The sequence below is a fragment of the Strix uralensis genome, chromosome 24, assembly GCF_047716275.1.
Source record: "Strix uralensis isolate ZFMK-TIS-50842 chromosome 24, bStrUra1, whole genome shotgun sequence".
In the NCBI taxonomy this organism is placed as follows: Eukaryota; Metazoa; Chordata; class Aves; order Strigiformes; family Strigidae; genus Strix; species Strix uralensis.
Window position 1 is genome coordinate 9,729,163 of NC_133995.1, and position 26,345 is coordinate 9,755,507.

General features: G+C 43.4%; 2 protein-coding genes across 4 annotated transcripts in view; one reads left to right on the forward strand and one right to left on the reverse strand.

The window, feature by feature from the left end:
- Positions 1 to 224: 224 nt before the first annotated feature.
- On the reverse strand, positions 225 to 25,841 carry TSPAN2 (tetraspanin 2). The gene is made up of 8 exons (XM_074893833.1): positions 25,704 to 25,841; positions 23,012 to 23,114; positions 10,058 to 10,155; positions 9,516 to 9,590; positions 8,865 to 8,966; positions 7,569 to 7,643; positions 6,746 to 6,829; positions 225 to 4,775 (listed from the first exon to the last, which is right to left on the reverse strand). Exons 1-8 carry the CDS (start codon positions 25,770 to 25,772, stop codon positions 4,710 to 4,712), a joined length of 672 nt encoding a protein of 223 aa, XP_074749934.1. The 5' UTR covers positions 25,773 to 25,841; the 3' UTR covers positions 225 to 4,709.
- LOC141954386 (uncharacterized) overlaps positions 23,121 to 26,345 on the forward strand; it is a 123,725-nt gene continuing 120,500 nt past the window's right edge. For all 3 annotated transcript variants that reach the window (XR_012632159.1, XR_012632160.1, XR_012632158.1), the window contains exon 1: positions 23,121 to 24,976. The gene's annotated coding sequence lies outside the window, so the exon portion shown is untranslated. The remainder of the gene's footprint in view (positions 24,977 to 26,345) is intronic.

Here is a 26,345-nt window from a genome sequence, read left to right on the forward strand (position 1 = left end):
GAGGGCGACGGGCGCCCGCCGGCCACACCGGCCCGAGGAGCCCCTCACCGGGCGGGCGGTTGTACGCCGCGTGACCCGCCGCCGCCCTTCCTGCTTGCCGGGGCGCCGCAGGTGAGGCTGCGGAGGGGCTGTCGGCCGCGCTCCATGTCGTGAAACGGGGAGTTCGTGGGGGGCCGGTTCTGACAGCGTGCGCCGGCGGGCACAGAGACGTGTTCTCTCCGGTAGTCGTTTACGTCAGGTTATTTTTATTAGAAAGTGGTTTCAAATTCAAGACAGAAAAGCTGATAAAACGCCACTTCAGAACGCACTGGACTAAAGCGAATTCTGTGGATTTCAGCAACAGAATAAGTGGGGTTTTTCTCTCAAAGAAAGGTGCCATAGAGGTAATTCTGCTACAGCCTTTGCAGCATAAACCGACACGCCAGTTCTGTCCAAAATCGTAACTTGTGCTACAGAAACAAATACGTTCTACTGAAGCGGTTTGTGTTTTGGAGAACCCGGTGGCTGGAGCACCAACAGAGAGGAAGAAGTAAGATTGAAAAGCTTTATTTATGTACATGTTCTATGAACAGCACCTGATGCTGTTAATCAGTAGCCTCCAAAGGCTGTAAAATACAGCATTTGAAGGCTTAAGATAACTCTCATTTCTTTTCCAATACATATGAAATACATTTTGCTATAAAACTATCACTTTCAGTATGAAGAAAAGTGAAATATGAATCTTCATTGTAGGGATATTACAGGGCTGTGCTTCATCAGCTCCTGTGCAATCTCTGCAAGGTATCAAAACTGACTGAGGCTCTGCTGTGACAAATGAAGCTCCCACTGAAGTCAGTTACTTAGAAAAATTAGGCAGGGGAAATGTGAACAGTGATGTTTAGAGATGTAATAAGGGCATCAGCAATTTACATCTTTAGGATTTAGAACGAACTGTTTGACAGGAGGAGAAGAAAACATGTGTGATGTGCTTTCAGAATTATCACCTGGAGGGATTTGATCTTTTGTCACTTTCTTCTGAGACAGGTACAAGGGGCAGGACTAAATGGGTACTTCTGAGGACTTACATGGCAGTTACTCTGTATCTGGTGCATACAGGCATTGGTGTTTATTGTTGAAATCCGGGCATGCAACTCTGGAGTGTGAGCTGTATTTGAGGAAGTTTAGATACTGGTTTAGATTTATTTACCTTTGGAAAGCTTTCTTATTGGAGACATATGGTGTAGTTGCTTGGAAATGATTTTGTACTGCAGACAAAGATCAAAGATTTTGCACTTTCAAGAGCTGAAATGAAAGAGCAGCAGCACAATAAACTGTGGGCGCTACATATCCAGTTTTGATAGCCATAACCCTGCCTGTGACATCTGAGCGTTTAAAAAGGGCTGCTCAAGCTAGTCACTGGACATGGGAGTTGTTAACTAGCTATGATCTAAAAGCAACAGGAAGGAATTCTTACAGCCTTGACAGGGAAAGAACAGCTGTATCTTCTGTCCCTTAGTGAGTTAAAAAAGACTTTCAGTTACTAAGATGCAGAGAAAACTGCGAATATATTATGCACCTCAACAGCAGATGACAGCAGGAAACAACAAAAGAGGCTGTATCTCTGGATTCTGTTAAACACTGGTAGATGCATAACATGTTGATTTCCAGCTTAAGTTATACCAATAATTTAGACAACTAAACCAGTAACTGATACTACTCTGTTCCTGATATGCAGTGCGAGTATCCCGTATACCTAAGTAGCAGCAAACCCTAGAGTATAAGCAGTAATTATGCTCAGAAAAACAAACACAATGTTCAGAGGAAGACAAAAAACCCCACAAACCCAAAGCACTTCAGCAGAAAGTGAGGTTATTCAAGACTGAATTTATAAGAAGGTTTCTTTGTACCACTCTTCCCTGTTTTCATAAGGCACTTAAATGTTTTTGTACTTCTGGGGGAGCGGTGGGGCTGGGGAAGCAACAGAAGTTTCTGCAAGCTGCCTTTTTATTCAGTGCATCTCAAAAGCAGGAATGGGCATCTTCCAACTTACTCAAGAAACAGTAAACGAAGTAATTTCTGGTCCTATCATTACGTTTTGGTGCTACAAAATTGAGGAATTAAACCCAATTATATATAGATGAGTTTAAAATAAACAAAATACTGTCATTACAAGGTGGAGTGTAACGGTAGGAAATAGCTTTATTTGCAATAAATTTCTATCCCTGCAGGGCAGTAATCTTGGAACCTGAACCACTGACTTCCCTATTGTGCTATTTTTACTGGTTTTCCTGGAAAGCTGTCTTGCTCTGAATGGCAAAAATGGCACTATACATGGTTTTCTTCTGTCAGTATTACCTTGGTACAAAACACCCCAGTTGTATACTATCCCGTTATCTGTTTAGAGCAGAACCAGTGGTAGAGACAGTCTCAAGTGTATCTGGGATCCAGGAAATTGCTTCAGCTATGTCAGTTGTCCGCTATGAGAAACTTAATTAGTTTCAGCTTGAGACCTTAATGGATTTGCTGCAAGTGTCATTCTCCCATTTGAGCCTTTCTTAGGAGCAGACAGCAGATTGGGGCCCTATTTCCTGGTCTGATGCTTGCAGAATAAGGTCCCAGGCCCTCCTTTTACATGGCACCCATAGCTAATCAGCTGTGAACAGAGTGGTACAAGCCTAACTCTGCTTTGGTGTATGATACAGTCTCCCTGTCAGCTGGGAGCTAGGTTAAGCTAGGTCCAGAAGCTGCTCAGTCAGCAGTGCCTGCTGCATGCCCGGCATTTAGTGCACAGCTGTCTCAGTGTCGCAGTTTGTAGCTAAATGATTTGAAAAGAGAGATCTATGTAAAAGACAGCAAGGTGTGTCAATTAAATTGCATACATGGAACAGCAACGCTATTTCCAGTCCTGAAGTAACAGAAAAGTAATGGGAGCGTGAGTGTCTCTGGGAAGTGAGAGATAAGTATGAGGGATGTCTATTCCACACAAATATGTGCACTAGAATGCACACGTTTTCTGAAATCCCATTTCCTTCCATTGCGTTTCAGCGGAATAAAGACCATGTGACTTGTAAATGCCTGAAGTCCTGTTGGACATCATGGACCATTTCAATGAGATGTGTAGTTTAGCTGAACTTTTCCCCATCGTGTATGGAACAACTATATCAGAAATCTGAACTAGTGATCATCAGAGAGACAAAGCTGCTACACGGATACTGTTAGCAGAAAGGTGTTCTCTGAAATGGTGAATTATCTCGAGTAAGCTAAAAATTAAGAGATTCTGAGCCTTTGATGTAATTTATTTTCCCCTTCTGGGGACAACCTTTCTCCCTTCTAGGCTGTTGTAAAAGGAACATTCTCTTATGAATAAATATGATAAATAGAAAAATAAAAATATAGAAACAAACTATGTAAACGCAAGCCCTGAGGTATTTCAAGCACACAGTGTAATTTTTATACCTGACATGCAATCTAAAGGTGCCAGTAAGAAAATTTACTTTATGGCTCTGTAAAAATGTCCCATTTTTCTTTCCTGCCTTATACCCGCAAGAAAGGGTGAGAGGGTGAGGTAAGAGCCCCATGGAAGCTGTGATAGTCACAGAAGCAGAAACAGAGGATAGATATTAAAGTGCTGTGTGTCTTTCCCTGACCATTTTCACTCTTCAGTCGGCTTCCACAGGCCAGTTAGATTCTACAGAGTATCTAAGTGGCTGCTTTTCTGGATATAGGCTCCACTCCTGCACCAGCATATATACCATATAGAGTCTTGCAGGATAAAGGGACTTATGAATACAGATTTTAGTGGCCCCTCTTTTTTTTTTTTTTTTTTGGTGTGTGTGTGTCTCAGGCTAGCTTGGGAAGCTCAAGCACACTTTGCACTACAATTGCTCTCGAATGACTACGTTATCTTGCCAGCTTCCCACCTCTTTCCCCCTCTTCCTTTAGCCTGGATCTCCTTGGACATGTTTCCTCCCCCAGAGCTTTCTGCATTTGCATGAAGGGTCCAGTCCTAAAAAAAAAAAATAAATCCAGTCTCTGCATGACAGTGAAGTCAGTGGGTCTACTCACATGAATTAGTTTGCTGGAGTAGGCCCTTAGGCTTTCTTTTTTTTTTTTTCATAAAGTCCAATTTTATGAATTCTATCCTGTTTGGGCTTTGGAAAGAACTGTTACAAAAGGGAGCATAGGTCTTACTTTTAAAAATGGCATTTGTTTCCCTGCTAATTCTTGGCAAACAGGGGCTCAGTATGAAAGGGTTTCAAGCACTGTATACCTGTGGGTGTGTGTGCACTCTTGCATAGTGAGACTGTGGAAGAATATGCATGCAAACATGCACACACAGCATATTCCATTGCACATACTTACCTAAACAAGGTACTGCATATACAGGTACCTGCTCATGTGCATATATCTTTGTAAGGGGAGATATGCATGTGCTTACACAATGTCTATAGGTGTGTAAACTCTTAGTTGCACATATACAAACATTAAAAATCAAATTAGTCTTAGATGCACCTTTGCTTTTTTCATTAAAAAGGACATTTTAAAACCCTTTTTGTTCACTTTGGTTTTACTGTAACTAGTACAATTCACCTGCTCACCTAATGGGATATTTTCCTCTCAGTATGTTAAAACACTAATTAAAATGCATTACAATTATTAAAGTGGGTAGAAGAGCACTTCTTGTAAAGCTTAGTCTGGAACTCCTGGGACATAGTTGTGCAGTGAACGTTTTAGATCATGTCTCTTGTGTTACGGATCGCACAGCACAGAACCATGCTGAATATCATGCCAAAGATCTAGAAGAGAAGGGATGCAATTTAGGGATCCACTTACAAAACAGTTATAAAATAGTCTGCATATCAGAACAATCTGAAGGTTCTTATGGCAGAGTAGCAAGTGACTGCTTCCATCTACAAACCCCAAGATATCAGACAATTAACATAAAAGATTTCACTCTTACTCAAAGTCAAGATTTTTCTCTGCTCACACAAGTTTTACTGTTCTTGGTTCTAAATGTTAAGGCCAGCATAACAGCCCCAAATGTTAATATTATTAGCATAAAATTCACTGACATCAATAACTGTGACTATCGGTATTATGCCTAATATTGCACCAAAAGGTTCTGAGTTGCAGAATGCTTTTAGGTGGAATATTGTATACACCTTTGAGTAAGAGCAGAGGATGAATGCAGAGAAACCAGGTCTCTGGAACTGGTGCCGAGCACTGTGGTTTTACAGAGAACGCCAAGCTCTTGACAGTTACTACTCAAGACCAAGACTATACATTGAATATAAAACTCTATTCATGTTAGGGAACTAGTTAGCTGGAGGGAATGTTAAAAGCAGAGAACAGTGGGTGTTGCCAGAGTCTCCAGAAATTTTTTTTTGCCACAGGTTGATTCTCCAAGGCAGTTAGCAGCTACCTCTTGAGGCTTTGTTGCCAATGATAAGAGGTAGCAGTACTATCAGGCAGTTAAACCACTAAGTTCATATCCCTTCCCCACATACCTCCCTAAGGAAGGAGACAGCTAGCCAGTCATACCCCATGAAGTGTCAGAAACAAGCACAGAGAAATGTACAGAGTGTTCCTACTGCTAAAGAGGTTATAATTTCATAACTTCTGCTGTGTCTGAGGTGGGATGCCATGGAGATGTTCATATTTCTAGTGTATCCTTGTGGAGCAATGAGGTTATTGGAACTCTGTCCCACCCATGTTGCTTTGCTGTATTTTTGAGTATACCTTCACGTTTTACACAAATCACAGGATTGTTTAATCCCCTTTACCCACACCACAGTTTCTATTACCTACGTAAACCCTTCATCTGCTTCTAAGTGTCCACATAAGTTCATGAATCTCCTGCTCTTCAGAGCAGCTAGAGGTGTATTTCTTTACTGATATTCTGGCTCCTCATGCTGGTTCGGACTGCTGCTGGCTTCTGAGTCTAAAGGAAGCGGCGGCACACGCCTGCCGGAAAATGCTTTCTGTTGAAGCCCATGTTTGACAGGGACCTCCCACTCCTGCCATATCCCTGCTGCCGGGTGACATCTATGGGTGACAGTGCTCTCACGGGGAGCAGACCCTGGGAACGCGACAGCGCACACCTGGGGGGAAGGGGGACTGTACGGAGAGTTATCGATGCTTTGATGATACAGTTCGATGACACAGCTACCTGTAACTAGGTGCTACCTGTTTGGGAAGGAAATGCTGTTCTGAAAACTATGCAGTTTAAAGCCTGTTCCTTTAACAAAATAGACACCAATCACTGGATCTGTGACCTAGAAAATCTGTTTATAAATCATTCTTCACATTGTACCAATGCTACAGTCAGAATTTTCCTGGAAAGCCATTTCTATAGAAAGGGTAGGCATTCTATTCCTTCTGAAATCTAAGGAATGGATCCCCAAAGGGCCTAAAGCATCAGTCTGCACTTGTTTTGGAATAGATGAAATGCTACTACAGCCTTTTGCTTTTCACTTTGGTTCACATGCTCTCTGCTTTCCTACTATTACAACAAAGTAAGATTACCATTAGATACTTTGGACCCTGTCTAAGGACACAAAATGAACTGGTAAGATGAAGTCATGCAAGTCTGCTTGTGTCGATGTGGGTAGTTCCCAGAGAGAGGACACACTGAAAGCAGTAAGAACAGCTGCACCTTTGAGAAACCTCACCAGTTGCTGCAAAACACCTTCCACAAAGCTTTGAGTAAGAGACGGGGTACTGGGCTCAAATATAGATTTGAGAGCGAGAACATGGATTTACTCACTGTGATGCCAGCAATTGCAATTCCAACAATTCCAACTAAACGCAGATTAGCATCAATTACATTCTGGATTTCAACCAGGCAGTTCTATTAAAAACAAAATTGAAAGATTTTACTCCTAGAAAAATATACTTCAACCAACTCCGTCAGCTGTTCTCACTAAACAACAGATAAACATGAAAAATATTATTGCAGTCACTGTCCTGATTCTTGCATCTATGCCATATGTTTTGTTGGATGATTTTCACAGCATATTCCTTTTTCTAGTGACACATCTGTATCCCTTACCTGCACAGGCTGACACATACAAGTTATTTTCTTAGAATCAGTTTTCCCTAAATTTAAAACCCTTTATATCATAGGCCATGCTAAATCAGTAACTTTGGCCCTTCAGATTGACGTTGTACTCACAAGCAGATTCCACAAAAGACAGAAATAACAGTATCTTTCTTAACACTAATAAAGCTTCTAGTCAGGACTCTCCATGCATGATTAAGCCAGGTACTTGCCAAAATTCAGCCTTCATGGGGCTTTTCATTTAGGACTCCTGTTTTGCTACGTCCTTCCCACTTTTCAGATGATGTAATCTTGTCTCAGTTACCATGGGATACTACAAGAAGGCATCAGAAATGAGGGCTAGGCATGTTCAATATGACCTCCAATTTATTTCTGCCTCCACTCTGCTCCATTTCATACGGAATTTTGTGCTAGAATCTATAAGGTAAAAAGGAAGCTCTTCCTTTCTTTTACTTACAGAATGTCTTCCGTTTTACTAAGCAATTGACATGAAATAGTGATTAGAACAACCAGAACAGAGGACACTTGCCTTTGGCATTTGGATATTCTCTGGACAGGGTAATCCCATTTGTTGTTCTGTATTATCTTTACCACAGCATTGAAACTAAGAGAGAGAGAGAGAGATGAAGAATCAGAGAAGGGGAAACCTCAGACTTGTTTCATATTGAAAGTGAGTTACTACTTTCATACTGAAAGTGAGATAATAAATAACTAAAAAAAAAGAAACAGTACAGATCAAGTCATAAATTGATTCCCTATATTAACGGCTACCTCTTGTAGAGTTCCATCTGTGTGGGCCAAAATTCTCAAAAACCAGTTTCAGTTGTCTGAAGCCATAGCACACAGACAAATCTGTATTAACAACAACTTCCAGAAGGGCTTTTTATGCAGTATCTCATAACAAAGTGAACAAGTGGATTTTGGAAAAGCAGATCCCTGGCTCATGAGGAAAAAGGAGTTGTTAAAGGGAGAAAGCAGAAAGTTCAAGTAGCGCACATAGAGTTATGGGCAAGGCACAAAAGCTACAACAGAGAATGCCAGAATCTTTATTTCTGACAAAACATAGTGCTGGCTTTGGAGACAGTAATAAATCAGAGTGTTTAAGAGGGTTTGTTTTTCCTGTTTGTCTCCCACAGAATGCTTGGAATTCCTCTTTGGGTCAGAAATAACAGCTATGGGAGAAGGACAAAAGGGTCTGAGGTTGTGAAATGTTTGTTCTAAAGAATGTGGGAATGCTGTAAGGAGCAACAGAGCTTGGGCTTGATCTCTGTGGGAGGCAGTGTAGATACAGGATGGACACAAATAGGCTTCAGGAAGTCACAGGTTCTAGTTCTGATTCAGACACTAACTTTTTGGGTGGCCTGAACTGAGTCACCCATGTGCTTTTGGTTCTTTACCTACTTGGTTCAGCCAGTGACCAGGATCTGCCACATGGTCAGTCCTGAGACACAGATCACAGTTTTTTCTCTGACAGATGCAGAGAGATTCAGACCTTTCTACCTCTCTCTGCATTTGTGAGTATTTATTCATGGATTTTAATATCCAAAAGGGCCATAATAGTCGTATCTTCTGCACAGCAAAGACCAGAGGCATCAGCTGAAATTTAAAAGCCTGGCCATTTTCACTTTCAAAGGTGCGGATCACTTGGGGTCTGAAAACTAGAATTCTGACAGAGCCATCAGGAAACCGGGTTGTGAGCCTCTGGCTCTATTTTAACACTCAGTTCTATTCTTGCATACCTCAGTGGGAGGCATTCTGAATTTTAAAAGGTAATGTGACAGTAGAGTAGTAGTGCAAGGTATTAAAGTTCAGGAGGACTACTCACAGCTAAGTGGTAGTGATAGATAGTCCTGTTGACCTTCCCCCCTGGGTTTTTCGTATAGTCATCATAAATGTCTTCGTAGATTTTCTGGGCTTCCTGTATTGCCTGCAGAAATCAGACTTACCAAATGAGTGGCAAATAAGTCTTACCCTCAATCCAGTGCAGACTTGCAGCTTGTGTCATCAACCTCCAGAACAGAAAATTATGCCTGGTAAACCGAGGTATGATTGGAAAGACAGGAGGTTTTGTGGCCTGATGACATTCAGAGGGACTCTGCATGGGTCAGAATGTACATATGTTGTATTCTGTGTTTTGGGTAAACACTGTTAGTTGGAGAAGTTCAGTGCTTGAATTTGTTTGCTCCTTTACCAAGCAGTATCCTCTTACCACATAGTTCTACCTGATGTTCCTTGTGGACATAAGGTTGAACCACACCTACAGATTTTCTTAAATAGAGGGGGGCAAAAACTCCATCCCATTCTGGACTTGTGATGACACAAGCTCTCACTGATTCCAGATAAGGATGTCAGAGAGTCTTCCTGAGAAAAGTCTCCTGGAAAGTTTTCCTATGCAAGAGCCAGACTGTAGGTCAGTCAGCATTGAAATCCATAACTGCCTTATTAATTATTACATTAGAAGTTGCTTGCTACTTACCACTTTCTTGCCTATAAAGGCAAATACTCCAGCAGTGACCTCAGCTGCAAATATCACCAACAAGCAAGCAAAGAACTGCAGAGGAAGAAGAGAATAAGAGAATACTATATTAATATACCTTGCACAATTCTGCTTTGTACGGACTGCCAGTCAGTCCCTTGTTCTTGCCCAGGGCTTAACAGCCCACACAGTAACTGAAAGAAAGCTGGTAAGGAGGGTCCATAACAAGGGTGTCAAGTCAGATTTCTTGTAATATGGAAACAATGGTAGAAATGGCAAAGATGTGGCTCAGATGGTAGTTCAGAAAAGACAGAAGGTAATTCCAGGAAATATATCACATGAGGCAAGCAATGGAACTTCTTCATGTATCTATGTATGTAAGCTCTGCAGTAGCATGGTGGCTAGATATGCTAGATTAGCCAGTAAAAGGACATAAGACATTTCAGGTCTTGGACAGTAAAGATCTTTCCACTAATGACACAAAGCATATGCTTTTGAACAATTTTCCTGTGCAGCCCAGGCCCTTGAAACCTTTTACTTACTGCTCCAAGTAAGCACTGAGACTCCCGCGCTGCTCCACAGCACCCAAAAAATCCAACTGTGGTCATGAGAGCCCCTGCTCCCACCAATACATAGAGTCCTATGAAAAATCAGAATCAGACAAGAATTTTAAGAAGGTTTCTCTTCCCAAAGTCTGCTACCGATTTTGTCAAAACCACACATTTGTAACAATGGTCTCTGGCTCTCACAAAGAACACCTGTTACACAGAAAAGTTTCACTTGCCACAAAAGGAGAGTGATGATTTCTTCAGAATTCTTAGAGAATCTCATGAGACGAATGAGAAGACTTCCACCTCCCAAGTTTCTTGTCCCAAGGGTAGCTCAATCCGGGAAGAAAATACACCATACCATCCAGAACCACCTTACAACTCTTCAGTGAGGAACGTAAGGCAAAAAAATTCCAACATTGCTAGAGGGCTTATTTCTGTGAAACCTGGGGCTGGAAATGTGCTGTACTGCTGTGTAGGGGCGGGACTTAAAAAAGCTACCTGGCAGCTATGCTCCATCAGTTGCCTGGCAGTACATAAAAAAGGACATTTGAACATCTTCAGGAAAGGTATAGGCACTACAGTGTCATGTTCCTCTGAAATCAGTGCTTTGGCTGGGGATAAAGCTGATTGCTATTGGAAGGAAGAGGAGGATTGGGGGAACTCCTTGAAAGCTGTTGGAGGAAGCTGGTGGGAACTGTCAATGTTAGGTTAATGGTTGGACTAGATGATCTTAAGGTCTTTTCCCACTTAGACGATTCTGTGATTCTGTGAAGTGAACGAAACAATGAATTTTCACCCTCTGGCAAAATAACGAGTGGGAAGAACAGCTTGGGGGAGGTCCTAAGATCAGCAATAGTCTTGAGCTTGGTCACTGCAGAGAATGGAAGCTTCTGTACCGTTCAGTGATTTGGAGCATGGCATCTTCCTTTTACAATAAGTAGCTGCTTTACTGCCTGCTGGACAGGCCTATTCCAGTGTCATTACTTTACACTTTTTTCCTCCAACATACTGATGTGTCAGAATATGAGATATCAGCAGCTTTTAAAGGCTAATATTATCAGTACATTATCATCAGAAGACTTGGAGAAGAGTTGCCTGAAAATGGATAGATCCATCCATACATCCCTTCATGGGCGGTGTCAGTTCCCATCAGACGACAACAACTGTCTTTGTGCCTTGTCTCTGGGTACCATGTCAGCCAAAGTACAACAGGCTCAGTGCAGTGCCTTGTCATTCTAGTCTTTGTCTTGTGTGGGCAACGTGAGGGACACGCAGAAATCTGCCACGCCATTCCACTGCTGGACAAAGCAGCTTCATTTCCCTCATGCCGTTGTGAGGGGACAGTGGAGCTACAGACTGTGCGCACTAGAGGGCACAGTGAGCCTTGCTCCCAGCTTTGTGCAAACTTTTAACGAGAACTTCTCGTGTTCTCAATTAGCGATTTGAATATTATTTTAAAATCTGACCAAATCTTTAGGATTAACAGAACTGCTGGCATTTACTGTTAGTAGGCCATGTGTAACCTAGACTAGAAAGCCCTACAAATGACAGTTTGCAGTGATTGCTAGGAAAGTGAAAAAACAATCAGTATACAGAGCATCTAGCTACCCTGCCACACAGATGCAGCCTGCTTGGAGAAGGCAAACTCCTGCCTGCTGTCCAGTCATCTGGCACATCATTGTATATCAGCCAGATATCTATACCAGCTACTGTGATCCTTTTCCTCTCCTCCATTCTTCTTGCCCTGGGACCTTTCTTGTGCCAAGGATTGCTGCTAAGGAACACATTCTGCTAAATAGCAATAAAACAATTATAATTAATATGCCTTTGCCAGGTCTGTGATGCCAGATATGTGGGATTTGCTGCTGATTGTGCTGGTATTTCATACTCTGTATTTTCTAGATTTTTAATATTCAACATCTTGTGACTTACTAGGACTGTGCATCTTCAAGCTGATACTTACACACATATTCACAACACAGTGGCTTTTACTGAGGTAGGGATATACAAAGATACATAATGGCTCAGGAGAGAAAGCTCAGCCCCTCCTGGAAGGTGAATTGGAAGAGACAAAAAACTCAGGTGCAGAACCTGCCGTTCAACTGCCAAACGCCAAAACTGCCATTTCCTGAGATCTCCATGGTAACAAATGGAGTGTAACTACAAAGATGTTGCCTGGACCCTTTTCTGCATGTCACTCCCTACTCCAGTCCCTGTAATTATCAGGCAACTTAGCAGAGAGATTTTGATTAAGACGACTGGAAAGAAGTCTTCCTATTTCTTTTTGTTGCTTCCAGCTAGCAAAGACAAAGCTCTCTGAAGCTCTTTGAGGGGTGAGACCACTTTCAAGAGTTTGGATTTGCTTTTGTCTGAGAAACAGACTTGACATTTCGCTTGCATGACTCACAGCTAAACCACTACCTCAGTCAGAACTTCCCTTTTAAGGCGTGTTACAGGAAGAACTCACACCACTCACTAAACAGAGCTGAGCTTGCTGTGTGTCTGGCCCCACAGCTGAGCCAGCCAAGGGCTTAAAACCACCTTCTTCCATCTTCTCTTCAGGAGAGTTCATTCCAGACTTTGTCCTTTCTCAGCTTGGGACTAGTAGTTGTTGATACTCAGACAGCTATTTCTAGATGGAAAATGATGATGACACTTAAAAAAAATTGTACAAAACTAAAGATGTTTTACCTTGTCTACTATGTATACACACATGTAATCTTTCACACAGGAATGAGACACTTGAAGAGTACATTGAAAAAAATTCAAAGGGACCAGGTTACTTCTCAGCTTGCACTGTGAGGTTTCCTACCACCCAGATCCAGGTGTGCTCAAACTGGAAGATGATTTCCAGCAAAGGTTTCAAAGCAATAGATTCAGAAACATCCTAGATGTGTAAGTATGTAAGACGGGGTGCTAGTATTTCTTTTCCTAGTGGGCTATACGCAGCAATGTAGGCATGATCACCTCAAATTTTTAATAGGAATAGACCTAAATTGAAAAGCGAGACTCTCTAGAAAGGAAAGGAAAAGGTTGACACTGTATGGCACCCCTTAGAATCACAGCCTTACCTAGAGACATGGTGCACTGATAGCCATCAAGTTAGCCTAGTTAGGATCAGCAAAGCAGACAAATCCAGAAATTTGGTAGTGTTAATGTCATACATTGCTATGCAATAGTATCATGTGTCAGAAGTAACTAAGTTTCACTAAAGCCTGTTCCTTTCAAAAAAGCAGGATGGAAAGCAAAGCCTTAATCAGCTTCTATTCATAAGCGCTTCCATTGTAAAGTACAAAGCCTTGGCAAGGCCTCCAATTTGGCATCTACAGCGCAGCAGAGAAACACAAAAGACGCTCAGTTTATAGTCACAAAATGGAACACTTTTGATAGTTAGAAACTGACACAAAAAAGTTCACCACAAACCTCAGCATGGCAAAAAGAAGCATGCAAGTCAGGTCAAGGTAGAGGGCTTGTTTTGGTAAGTGGAAAATTTTGAGAAAACTGTCTAGCTGTGGCTTTTTGTGCAGCACAAATAGGAAAGTACAAGGTAGAAAGGAAGTAAATGTTTGTGGTCTGTGTGAAATTTTTCCTCGTACCTCTTCTTGCCTCTGTTCATTTCCTGATTCCTAATTTTGTCGCTTTGTTCTGTGTCTGCTAATGAAGAGGAGAGCAAGTTTGACAGCTAAGTAGTCTCTGAGTTTGTTGGCAGCACACGGCCCACACAGGAGCAGACAGCGGATGAAGAGAGAATACTGAGAACAGGCACACTGCTACGGCACTAAGGAGGGCAAACACTGGACTTAATGGCAGAAACCTGCCATCTGTGTGACTGCCCACAATTCAGGAATATTTATTGCACCTGCATGCAGGACCCACAAAGCAAGTCACTGTCAGTCCCTGAATGCAAAGGGATGAAGAGGCACATTCCAAAGAATTAAAAGCCATGTGCAAAACACAACAGAAAAATTGGTTGGTCTGAGCAGACACAGCCAGGACACCAATGACTATGAGGCGTACTGGAGGAAATACGGGCTTTTTTGTAAACACAAGAGGATGAAAAATGAAGTGTCATAGGACTGGGGGGTTTTTTGGACAGAGCCTATTCTCTTGACCTTTTTTTGTGGGGAAATATTCAGGTTTTGGGGTGATGGTTTAGTGTGGTTTTTTTTTTTTGCTCTAGCTGTGCTAAAACACACACACACACACACACACACACAAACATGGAGATTTTTATATGCTGTGAAGAGAAACTAACACTTCTACTTTTAGCAGTAACTCAAGTGAGAGAACACCTAATAGCAAATTGATTTCCTTTCTGGCTAAAAAATAGAGAGTGTAAGGGTGGGAAGCCCATACTTCAGCCCTTGTTTCATTTTGCAAAGAACAAATTTGGAAAGCAGTAAAGCAGTAGCTTTTCTGTATACTTGATTTTTTTATTCATCCCATGGGGAAAATAATTATTTCCTGAAAAGAAAATGTCAAATGGGGGTATTCCCTGTGAAAATTCCAACAGGAGGGATTCCCATTTTGTAGCAGACTCTGCTTTGCAATTACAAGGGGAATTTAAAAGTTACCTGGCAGTCTCAGAGCAACCTATGGCTCCCACTAATGAAGAATGGCAAATAAAAAAAAAACAACTCAGTAGGGATCTCTGGATTGGCATCTATGTTCACGGCACAGAGTTCTTCCATAAGATGCTGTTTCCTCTGGATGCGAGCACATATACCCTACTGGGGCTGTGCTTGGAGACAGCAGATCTGCAAGTGTGAAGAAGCACCTCAGGAAGGGTAAAGGGTATTCTGTGCGTCATTTCTGGATGAGCAAAACCTTTGCGATTAGCAGTGAATACAGAATTTCATCATTTTAGACTAGGTAGAAGAGAAGAATGGAATTTTATAGCTGATGACTGAAATATGACTTTATGTGTATCAAGAATGAGGGAGGGATCAGCCTCATTTTTAGAAAAATGACAAGTGAAATCTGCAAGATATCTTTGTTCCTCAGAGCAATTAAAGACCACTCTCAAGGTAACATGCAAATCTATGTATAACTAATCTGAAAGGAAATGCCACCAGTTCTTTAGTCTGTCATGTGGCACTTGGACAGAGCAATAACTGTGTCCTTAGAATCAGAATCCCTCTATGCTCCCATTGCAAAGAATCACGGGATAGGCAGAAGGGCGTACTACCGATGTTTTATGAACAGAAAGGAAACATTACAACACAGACCAGGCAGGTAGGAGCCTGCTAATGTGAACGTTAAAACCATTCTTATTTCAGACAATGCATGAACCATCACCACCACCACCAGATACACTCTGATGACTGCCTATAGCCTGGTAGAGATCTAATTTCAGAGTCTGGAATAGAACACACTCCCAGAGGTGGTTTTTGTTTGGTTGTTTTGGGTTTGGTTTTTTTTTTCCAAAATCTTACTGAGGGCTTTCAGATACAAATCCCTGTATAGAGACTACTGCAAAGAGCAGGAGCAGACAAACATACACTGTCTCTCTGTCTGGCTTTATTTCACATGGGTTTCTTGTTTACCTGGCTGCTATAGTCACTTTCCATTTTAAATAATTCTACTTTTTCTTTTTTGGGCCAAGTAACTAACGCTGAACAAACAGCCAACTGTTCATGCTCCACTGAGAAAACAAGAAGCTCTGTTTTTGGTATAAGGGATCTAGAGGCAGTGATGACAGGAGTCCTAGAACCCAGACATGACTTGAAGAAATTTCCCTGGGATTGTACGTGCATTACAGTCTGGGAGGCAGAGGTGCTCCTCCACAGAAGGACTGAGGCTCTCAAGCCCACAGTAGAGCACCAAGGAACCTGTAGTGCAAATACCCTATTGGAAAAGATGAGAAACACATATAGGAGTTGGAAATAACAGGCCAGACAGGGATAGCTCTGTGTTGCACATGGGAGCAGAGTCAGTTTCTGAAACAGGCTTGTTACTAGATTTTTAGTATATGCATCTATAAAATACATTTACAAAACTGGAGAAGAGAGGCAGTGTCTTCTGAAGGAAGATGAATTTCTGGAGAATTGGAAAATACCCTTAATTTGAGCATAATGCACAGACATAATTATGAGTCTTGAATGAATTTAGCAGGGATTTTGTGGTTAGTCTTCCTGGAACCACAAAAACATTACAGATACCAGCCAGTTTGTAGGCTTCTGCTGACGCACAGATCCTCTGAATTTCAGTTTAAAAGCAACCTCACTGTAATGTAACATCCTGGTCCACTGCCTTCCCCTTCCCACAGAACACCAGCACCTGTTACATGTCTTGCTCACATGGATCTCACAACCCTAAATGCTTATGTCTGCCTCCTCAGTAGTCTCCAATGGCTCCGTCAATATCTACTTCACCTGTACCAAACTTCACTGAAGTCAGATGGCATCAGCATACCTGTATTGGGTGGATCTGTGCTATCGTGGTTGAACTTCACAGAATCCTGTGGCAGTGCATTCTACGATTTAATTATATGAATAGTGTGAAAAACTTCCTAATATGGAAGTTTTCATAGTACATTGTATGATAATAATAATGTTGTCAAACTTCTTAGTTCTTTTTCTAGTTTTATTGCATCCTTTTTGACCAGAACCACATACAGCATTCAAGACACTGAGTGCACTGGAAATTTACACAATGATATTAAAATTTTTCAGTTGGATTCTAATTTCCTTTCTTAATAATTCCTGATATTGATATGCCTTTCTGCAGCTGAGCAAGGCACTTAATAATTCCTGGTATTGATATGCCTTTCTGACTGCAGCTGAGCAAGGCACTTTCGTCAAGAGCAACTGACAGTGAGTCTACGATCACGTTCCTGTGTGGTTATAGCTAATTTAAAATCTGTCAGTGTTTATTCTGCTTAGGTTACCATCTTAGGTTATCTGTTACCACTTGCGTCACTTTCCTTTATTGATACTGTATTTCATCTGCCTTTTAATACTCAGTCATTTGGTATTCTGAACTCCTCTAATAATTCTCTGCAATTCTCTCTAGGTTAGGACACCCTGAATAATCCTGTGTGTATGCATACATTTCCATGCAGATGTCAACAAGAATTATACACTTCTAATGCTTAAATGTACAGGCTCCAAGTCACCCAAAACAGAAAACAGAGTATGGCTGTAACGAATTCACAGAAATCTGCAAGCCCCACAGCAGCAAAAGTTAGGACTCTGCAAATAGCTGTCTTTACCCACCCAAGTCCAGATAGAGTAAGTGCTGGCACAAAACAAGCCAACTCAATCAAAATCCTCTCTGAAGATGTTTTTGAAGTGACACACCCCAAAAAGGCGCTAAGGGCTTTTTTGTTGTGGTTTTATTTTTTTCCAGGAGACAAAATGCTTTCCTCTTCGGCTTCATAGTGGACAGTCCCACTGTATTTCCAGCTCTGTCCAAATAAAACAACACAGGCCATTTCCTTTGAGATACAATGGGTTATATTGGTTTGGTTCTTTTTCTAGAAGCCACTTTAGAGACTGGCATCTAGAGCAGAGTTAGTCCTTTTAAAGAGAGTATGTATGAAGAACAAAGCATGTAACTGAAAGAGCCTGAGCATTCCCGGAGTTTAGTGTGCTGCTACAGTAAAAGGAAACATCTTGATGTCTTTTTACTTCGTGCAGGACAGGTTTATCCTCAGTCACCTAGGTTCATTTGCTACAGGTGGCTGTTTCTGGAAAAGTAGAAGTGTTGAGCTTGTGGTATTGGGCTCTGGTCTGTGCACGGGCAGTCTGACCAGAATCAGTTACAACTGCTTGATTGCTCTCTGAGCTGGGCTGAGGGAGGCCTCTTGCACTCAGTGAGCGGTACTGTCAGAGTTCAGCATTCACAGCAATGCGACCACTGTGCGGGCACCAGGGTGACTTGCAGCTGCCTAGAGGAAGGAGAAGAGGGTGCGTCAAAGAAGGAAATGGCGTAACTGTCTTTTCAACTGTTGCTGCTGTGTGGAGCTAACTAGCTTCTAGATAGCTACAGGCAAAGAGAGCAGGGTGGGAGAAAGGTTTACCCAGGAGAACAGTTTAACAGCCAAAAAGCATAAAGTGCATTATCATGCTTAAGTGATTAATTAAAAAAACCAGAAAGCCTCCTGGATCCAGCATATTGTAAATATAAAACAGTCAACCTGAGGTTAGATGGACGGATTATTCCCATTAGGCTTAATTAGCTCGTTTTGTTGGCATTCTAGCTTTGTGGTGGCCTTGCCTTTACTCTGCCAGGCAGGATACTGACTTTTAGGAACTGATGCTAAGTTTTATGATCCAGTACAGAGACTGAGGACTTTTGAACAACTTTCATTTTGAGTAAGGGTTTTTTTAGGGGGTGGTAGTGGTGGTGTCATCATATTTTTTAAGCAGATTTCCAGCGCAGCAGCTTTCATTTTCCACTTAGGGCCACTATCAGCCTTTTCTAAACCACTCTTCCTCAACTGCAGAAGAAGAGACCTGGACACAAGATGATAGGAAGAAAGGCAAGTTCATTGCTTAAGTCTTAAGTACAGACTAAAAGCCTCTCCAGTACACATGGCAGGACCATTTGATGTTGCTCTTGTGGTATTGCATCTCTACACAGAGGCTACTTTGCCAACAGCTCTCATTTTAAAGGCTGATAGAGTTTGAGAGGCTCTGGATTTTGGAGAGAAAATACTGTTGACTAGAAGTATAGCGCTTGGCTCCAAAATACATGAATAGCACTATAACAAAATGAGGCACAGGAGCAGAGAATTGCAGTTTACATGGATCTAACTGCTGGCCAACTCCTGTTTGTATGGGCACCCACTACTATGGAGAAAAACTACTAATGTCCTTCAACTCCAGACATGACTTCATATACTAAAGCATGCGCCATCTAACTGTACCTTTCAAAGCCAGAATGATCACTCATGCTCTCACAGACCCCAAGAAAAAGCCATAGCCATCCTGAAACCTCTGTCCACAACTGGTTTGGCCCTGATGAGTCCCTGGACCACAGACTGAATCACAGAGCTGGAGCAAAGAGAACATAACATAGCACAAAGTTTGTGAGCTCTGTCTGTGCAGGAGAAGCAATGCTTCAGTGCTGCCAGTTATGAGAAAGCATCATCCAGATTGATTCATTCACATTCATCAGTTTTTGTTACCACTCCTGATGGGACTTGTTGAGTACACACACTTCATTTTTATTGCTGCTGGCAGTGATGTGATCCTCTGCACTTCATTTATTAGGGATACAGAGAGTTTGTCCCTCCATGTTGCCCAAGGAACTAGAACAGACTTTCCTCTTCATCCACCAAAAGCAGAGAGGGGAGAGTAGGTGTCTTGAACTGACCTTTAAAAAGTCCCCGTGTTAGTTTTCACTTCACAAATGCTCAGCTTGCACTCAGCAGGCACTGTGTCTTCACTTCTGTGCTTTAGGTATTTTTAAATTTAAGAACAGCACTACTACAAAGGATTAATTAAGGACCAATTAATTGTGAGACAGCAATGCTGACATCTTGGGTTCACACAAGCATCTCTCTTTTCCTTCTGATTGTTGCAGACTTTCCTGCCCAGTAAAAAGCTCACCAGGGTCTTGGTACAGGAGTTTCAAGAAGGATGAGCAATCCTAGGGAATTCCCTTTATTCTACAGAGCTTTTCTCCATTTGGTCAGTATAGTGTCACAGACAACTCAGATAAAAGAGGTAACTGCCCAGCTATTGACCTTTGCTAATTTTTTTTTTTCTTTCTTTTTTTTTTTTTTCTCTCAAGTACAGCTAAGAGAGGAATATATGAAATCTACCAGAGCTGAACTGAAATATAACAGGAAATCTACAGTTCTGCCTCACAACTTGAAGCACAGGCACAAAAAACATACTATGAGATGGAGGAACATAAAAATAGTCATGCCTGTCACTGCAGTGGGAACTCCAAGAGTTGGGGAGCTGCGGAGAGAATGTCCAATTTTAGGAGGCCGCTCCAGTGTAAGATATATCTGGTAAAGTGGACAGAGACTGTATGGATCAGAGTTCCAATTCCAACCTTTTATGTTGTAGGTTAAAAACCTGCAAGCTGCAGTTGGGAATATAGATCACTGAGCACAAAACCACAAGCAACAGAAAACTAAGAACACATATGTGTTTGACCTCAGCACTGCTGCCTGTAAGTTGTTCTCAAAGCAACAGAAACATTTCAGTGGCTGGAAAGGATGAACAGGCCTGGTTGCCAAGTCATGGCCCAAACTATTCAAGGGGGCAGAAAAGACAGCTGGACTGCTGGTAAAGAACAAGGCTATTTAAGGAGACTCATTCTGGCCTAATGGAAAATGCAAGGATATAATTATCAATTATTTTAAACTAAACCAACATTTCAGATCCAGGAAAAAACACATCACAAGGAAGCACAAGAGAGAAGATGGTTAGATTCAGCTGGCAGCTCAATACAGGTGCAAAAAGAGCAGAACGTGCTGCTCTTTAGAAGCAAGAAAATGAGATGTTTTCCACTAGATTATGATTCTGGACAGTGCTTCAACCTACAAAGCAAACTCTGAATGCAGCTGCACTGTTGTTCCAAGCACTGACACAACGCTGATCTGATCACACGGGCTTGGGTTATCCCAAGACAGTCACAAAAGCGGCCAGTGGAACAGAGCTAAAGAAATTATTTTTAAATATATGGCCATATGTTTATATCTCCAGGTCATACTGATCATCTGCTTTTTCTTTCATCCCTCTGGGCAGCTGCTCCTTGTGTGCTGCACAGTGTTCCATATTAAGAATTCCTATGCAAAATTCTGGCTGTCACCCAGAATGCATGTTACAGAGCAAACACACAAAGCCAAATAAACAACACTCCTAGTCTCTGTGAGAAGGGCCCAATACACCGCGGTCAAGGGGGACTCAGAGCTGAAATCTAGAGAGGTAAAGCTCTTGAGCAACCACCATTCTTGTACTACTGCCTTAGTCACAGATTGTTAACAGCCTCAGATATCTGAATGGCTGTCCCATCAGATGCTCAGAAGTCACAACAGCTTTTAACAGGATTTGTAATGAGGGAGGGCAGCAGAAAAGTTTTTGGTTTTAGCAGGAGTGCTCCATTCAGAGCATAATGCCTATTACAAAAAAGGGCCAAAACTTTGCTTTAGAATTCAGTCAGAAGTACAAGTTTAAAAGAATTCTCAACATATTTAAGTCCTGTTCCTTAGCACTTCCTCTGCTAGCAGTTACATATTACAGCATACAGCTCTATAAATACATGTGACAGCCTAATAGTTGAATGTCACGGTACATGATGAAACTTTTACAAGAACATTCCCCAGGATTTCCCAAAATGAACAACTCTAAACAGCTTTTGTAATTTCTATGCAGGACTGAAGCAGATTAAATTTTTTAGACGTTTAAATACACATGCACCAAAGAACATCTTGTTTATACAGCGTTACAGTCTGTACTCCAAAGCTGTGAAATGACTGTGGTGCTTATTCACATCACAGGATGTATTACTTTCTGGCTTCTAACAAACCAACAGTACTTGATTTTGAAGGCCAGAACATCCTTCTGTCTTGTTGAATCTCCTGGTTCAAACATAAGTGGATGAGGCAGGGAGGAGTTCCAAGATACAGCATAGGAAATTCAGCAGGTGTAAACTGGATGTGGAAATGAAGTTGGTGATCTAATATGCTGCTGACATAGCAGCTCAGGTGTAAGAGAAAAAGTAAATCATACTTCCTGGCTCTCTGTGTCAGTGGAGGTGCTATAGGGTATTTTACAGTAACCCTCAGGTCCCAATCAAATATTCATCTGAATGATTTTATTCAGCCTCAAAAACTGCCACAGACACTTTGCTGGGCATAACATTTTACCCATCTATTCCCACAGTACTATATAGTCAGCTCTGTGCCTCTAGCCTGGTTGCATATACTGAAGAAGGTTGGGGTTAGGACTGTGGTGTATCCGAGTCAAGGTCTCCACTAAGAGAATCGGGGTATTTAAAGTAACTGCACAGCCCAGGCAATATTCCTGTGATGGGTAACTGCTACAGGACATCTTGGGTCAACTTCCATTCCTGGCCACCCTGCCAGAATGGCTTGATGGACAAAGCAGGACTGGGTATTCATTCAGACTTGGCATTTGTAGATGCCAAAAATGTTTGCACCAATTGGATTTTATTGAGTCCATGCCCAGGGGTGATATATTAAAAAAGAAAAAAATCTGACTCTTCTGGTGTAAAGGCACGTTACAATTACCAATGGATAGAGAGATGCAGTTGCTAGCAGTCCTAGACAGCTGCTATTTAAGGATGTCTACAGATATAGGCCTTTCCAGAAAACCCAACTGGAAATCCTAGGGAGAAAAAAATTTATCTTAAATGCCTAAAATTAGATGTGACCAATACCAATTCTGTGAGCTTGGGAAACTAGTTGATTCCTGCCTAGGTTGGACAAAGAGTTCTTGAGATGACTAAACACTGCAGTTTTACTTTTCAGCTGTGGAAGGATTTGCTCTGATATTTAAAGTCACACTGAGGGCTTCTGTGTGCAGACACAGGGAGAACTGGAGAGCAAAAGTTTTACTGCTGCACTGGTATTAGAAACATTCAGAAGTGACACTGTTGTTTTGCTGGCTAGCAGCTGCACAGAAAACTCTGGAAGGCTATAGTGGTGGTGACCCCCATGTTCCAGGAGTCTCTGACCTGTCTCAACTTCTGTTCTGACAGTATTAGCACAATTCACTTAGGGTATGTGAGGATTGGATCAAATCTAAGAGAAGAGTTCTGTTAGGCCTAAGGAAGTCGATACCAAGCAGAGAAAGGATGAAAGCCATCATGCACATGACACACAGCACCAAAACATCCAGTTTTGTGTAGTTCAGCCCAGAAATTGTTGGCCTTCATTTAATTCAGTGCATAATGTGTGTCACATGCCCCAGGATGAAACCAAGGCTAAAGGCTACTGTCACCACAGGCACTTTAACTTACCCATGAAGAAGTACTCTGGAGACTTTTTGTCTGAAGCAAAGTCTGCCATAACCCCACCAAACCGCAGCCATAGACCAAAGGCAATGACAGCCAATCCTGCCAGCTGGAAGATAAACAGACCAGTCAATACTTTAGTAACAATTGGCTGGAGAGCATCGAATAGGTGTCACTGGCACCCTACGCTTTCTTGAAATCCCACAGCTCAGGATTGCAGTGTCAGGAAATTCAAGAAGCACTTGTCAGCGTTGGGTAACAATGAATTCCTATTATAGTGCAATGTCTTTCAGCTCTGCAGTGTAGTGGTGCTTCTGAACTTAGTAGTGACTTTCAAACCTCATAAGTAAGCTCATTTAGTCATCAAAATTTTGCCTGAAATGCAATGAGTAGTGGAGTGGGGCGGGGGGGTTGTGGAGAGGGAGTGCCCATGAGAAGGACAGGGTGCAAAACCCGTGAGGAACACTGCCCTCCTTCCTCCGAACTGCGCTGTGGTCAGGCAGTACGCAGGAGGCCACTCAGGGCCTGGGTCTGGACACGAGATGCTGTTACTGTAGGTGAGGCACCTCATGGGGAGGTTCTGCGTGACCAGGAGTTAAGCCCTGCTGACTTGACACACACCAAACTTTTTTTTCAACCGTCCTAGCTGTTTTAGGGTTAAATAACAGCCTTTTGGGCTGAGAGGTGCCCCCTTCCCCTGTATGTATCACAGGTCCATCACCAGTGTCACAGGATATAGGATGCTGTAGGGAGACCAGCTGGACCTCTAAATCATTGTACCAAACTACAGGAGACTATCTGCCAGTTCAGTATTGCTGCTGCTGCTGCCCAGTTGTAAGAAGGGTTCTGTTCGAGGGTTACCAGAGAGGCTTGTATTGTTCTTAGGGACGTGCTGAAGTTAAGTGTGTTTGGACCAATTATGACAGGGCATTTTTCTGTAAATCACCATGGGACCCCCCTATCAGAACTAGGAGGTAAAAGAATTATTACAGTGTACAATATTTTGAATCACAGAAATGATTAACAAACAAGTGATGGACACTGTCAAATGCAAGGAAAAGTTCCCTTTAATGTGAACAAGACTAGATGGAAAAGAAGTGTCAAGGCATGTTGTTTGAGGGGAAAGATCTATAGACAGTGGTCTCAGACCCACCACATGCCAGACATACTGATAAGCTTAGCAGGCAGTGCTGTGTGTCCTGGCAGACAGCTTCAGCATCCTGCAGGACCAGGCACAATGCTCTGCTGCTGCTCTGACGGAGGCCCTGAGCCTGGGTCTGCAGCAACTGCACAACCTGAACAAGGTTCACAAAACTCCTGCTGCCTACCATATCCTTGGCAGCCTGGCGTGGTGCTTTTTAAATCTGTCCTGCATTGCCTGGCACTTGATTCATCTGGCATAGCTACAGCAAGCAAAGAAAGCAGGCATGGATGTGGCTGAAGAGCTTGGGATCACAGCTTTGGCACAGAAGTGGCACAGCAGAGTGTGAGGGTCCCCTGCCCCCCTGGTCGTCTGAGCCTCCCGGCTTGCAGGCGTGGGCTCTGCTTCTCGACTGCCAGAGCACAGCAGGAGCCCTCTCCTGCCAGTCCAGGCTTCTCTGGTAGTTTGGATGTGTCTGAAATGAATGTCCCCAATCCAGCTGAGGAGATGGTTTCTTCCATCTCAGTGAAAAGGCAGATAACAAAACACAGCAATTGTCACTTTTGTGAAACAACATAACACAAGGCTTTGTCCTTCTACTGACTCGCAGCTGCAGCTGGGCAACATCACTCTGCTCCTACAGCTCGAGCACAGCAGCACTGTGTGCCCGGAGCTCGCAGTGCTGTCACCAAGAGGGAAAAGCATTTGGTTTAACTGGGTTTCAAGCATAAAGGAGACAAAAGCCTGAAACTGGTTGCTCCAGAGATACTGAACAGGATTATTTTGTGACTTCTTTTAAAAAATCCAGTGAATCGAAAAGAAAGAAAAAGGTATTTAAGAAGATAACACTGCTAATTGTTTTCCAGTGTGAAAAACTGGAAAGTTGGGGGGGGGGGTGGGGATAACACAGCATGAGGGGAAAGTGAAGGAAGAAAGAAATCCTGAATTCAATTGTGCTATGGAGCTGTGAGACTATTAAAAAGGTGCAGTGAGGGGAGAATGGGCGCAGCATTCTCTAGATCTCTTGAGGGTTCTGCAGTAGACACTGTTCATGACCACATCAGGAGCTTTCAGCAAAGTAAGTGCAGTAGGATGCAAGGGCCTTCGCTTAGGGTGAACTTGTCAGAGCAGCACCTGTTGGCTCGTGCTGTGAAGTGACATTATTAAAAAGCACCAAGACGCTGTGAAGAAGCGTCCCGTGGCCGTACACTGCACGGGATGGGACGCTGGGAGAGCTGCGCACAGCCCCTGTCTGAACTTTCATGCTTGTGGGGGAAATGGTCACTGCTTTGGGCCGTCAGTTAAGAAAGATGCTGTGTCTTTTCTCAGCAATGTCATCCTCTGTCAAGTGGGTATTTTCCCGGGAAGAAGCGAGTCAAAGCCGGGAGCGCTGCCAGGGCGAACCCGGCCGGTCCCGCCGCGCTCCCCGGCAAAGCGCGGCCCTGCGCGGGGCCGCGCCGCCCGGCCCCGCCGCCCCCGCGGGACCCACCGCGGCCCGGGAGCACCCGCGGCAGGTGCCGCCCGGCTCCGCCCGCCCCGGCCCGGCCCGGCGCTCACCCAGAAGGTCAGGTTGAAGATGAACAGCAGGATCTTGATGCAGCGCATCCCCCCGCGCACCGTGCCCATGGCGGGCGCCGGCTCCGGCAGCAGCTCCCGAGGCGGCTGGGCCCGACTGGCCGGCGGCGCCGCGCGGGGTGGGCAGCGGGCCGGCCGGGGGCAGGTGCGGGGCTGGGCGCGGCGAGGGGCGGGCGGGGCGGGGCTGGGGGCGGCCCTGCCCCGGGGAGCCGGGACCGGGACCGCCGCTCCGCCCGCCGCCGCCTCCCGGCGCCCTCCGGCGGGGCCCGTCCCGTCCCGTCCCGCCCGGGCGCTGCCGTGCGGCCCCGACACCCTTTTTTGCGCGTGGACCCAGTGAAATCCCCCTCGGCCTCGGCGTGGCACCTGTCTCGGGCCAAGACTTGAAATTAGACGCTTAAATCTTGCGGATACTGGGGTGCGCAGCAACAAGCAAGATCGCGAATTTGATGTGTGAGGCCCGAGGATAGGAGGAAAAGGGCCGTTCTCCTTAAAATTGTTTTCGATCACACTGACAGACTAAGGGGCCCTAAAGTTCATTTTCCAGCCACTAATACTTCCACTTCTGTTCTCAAGGTTTGACCAAAAATGCCAACTCTGTTGTCAAAATCTGTCTCCTCTTACAAT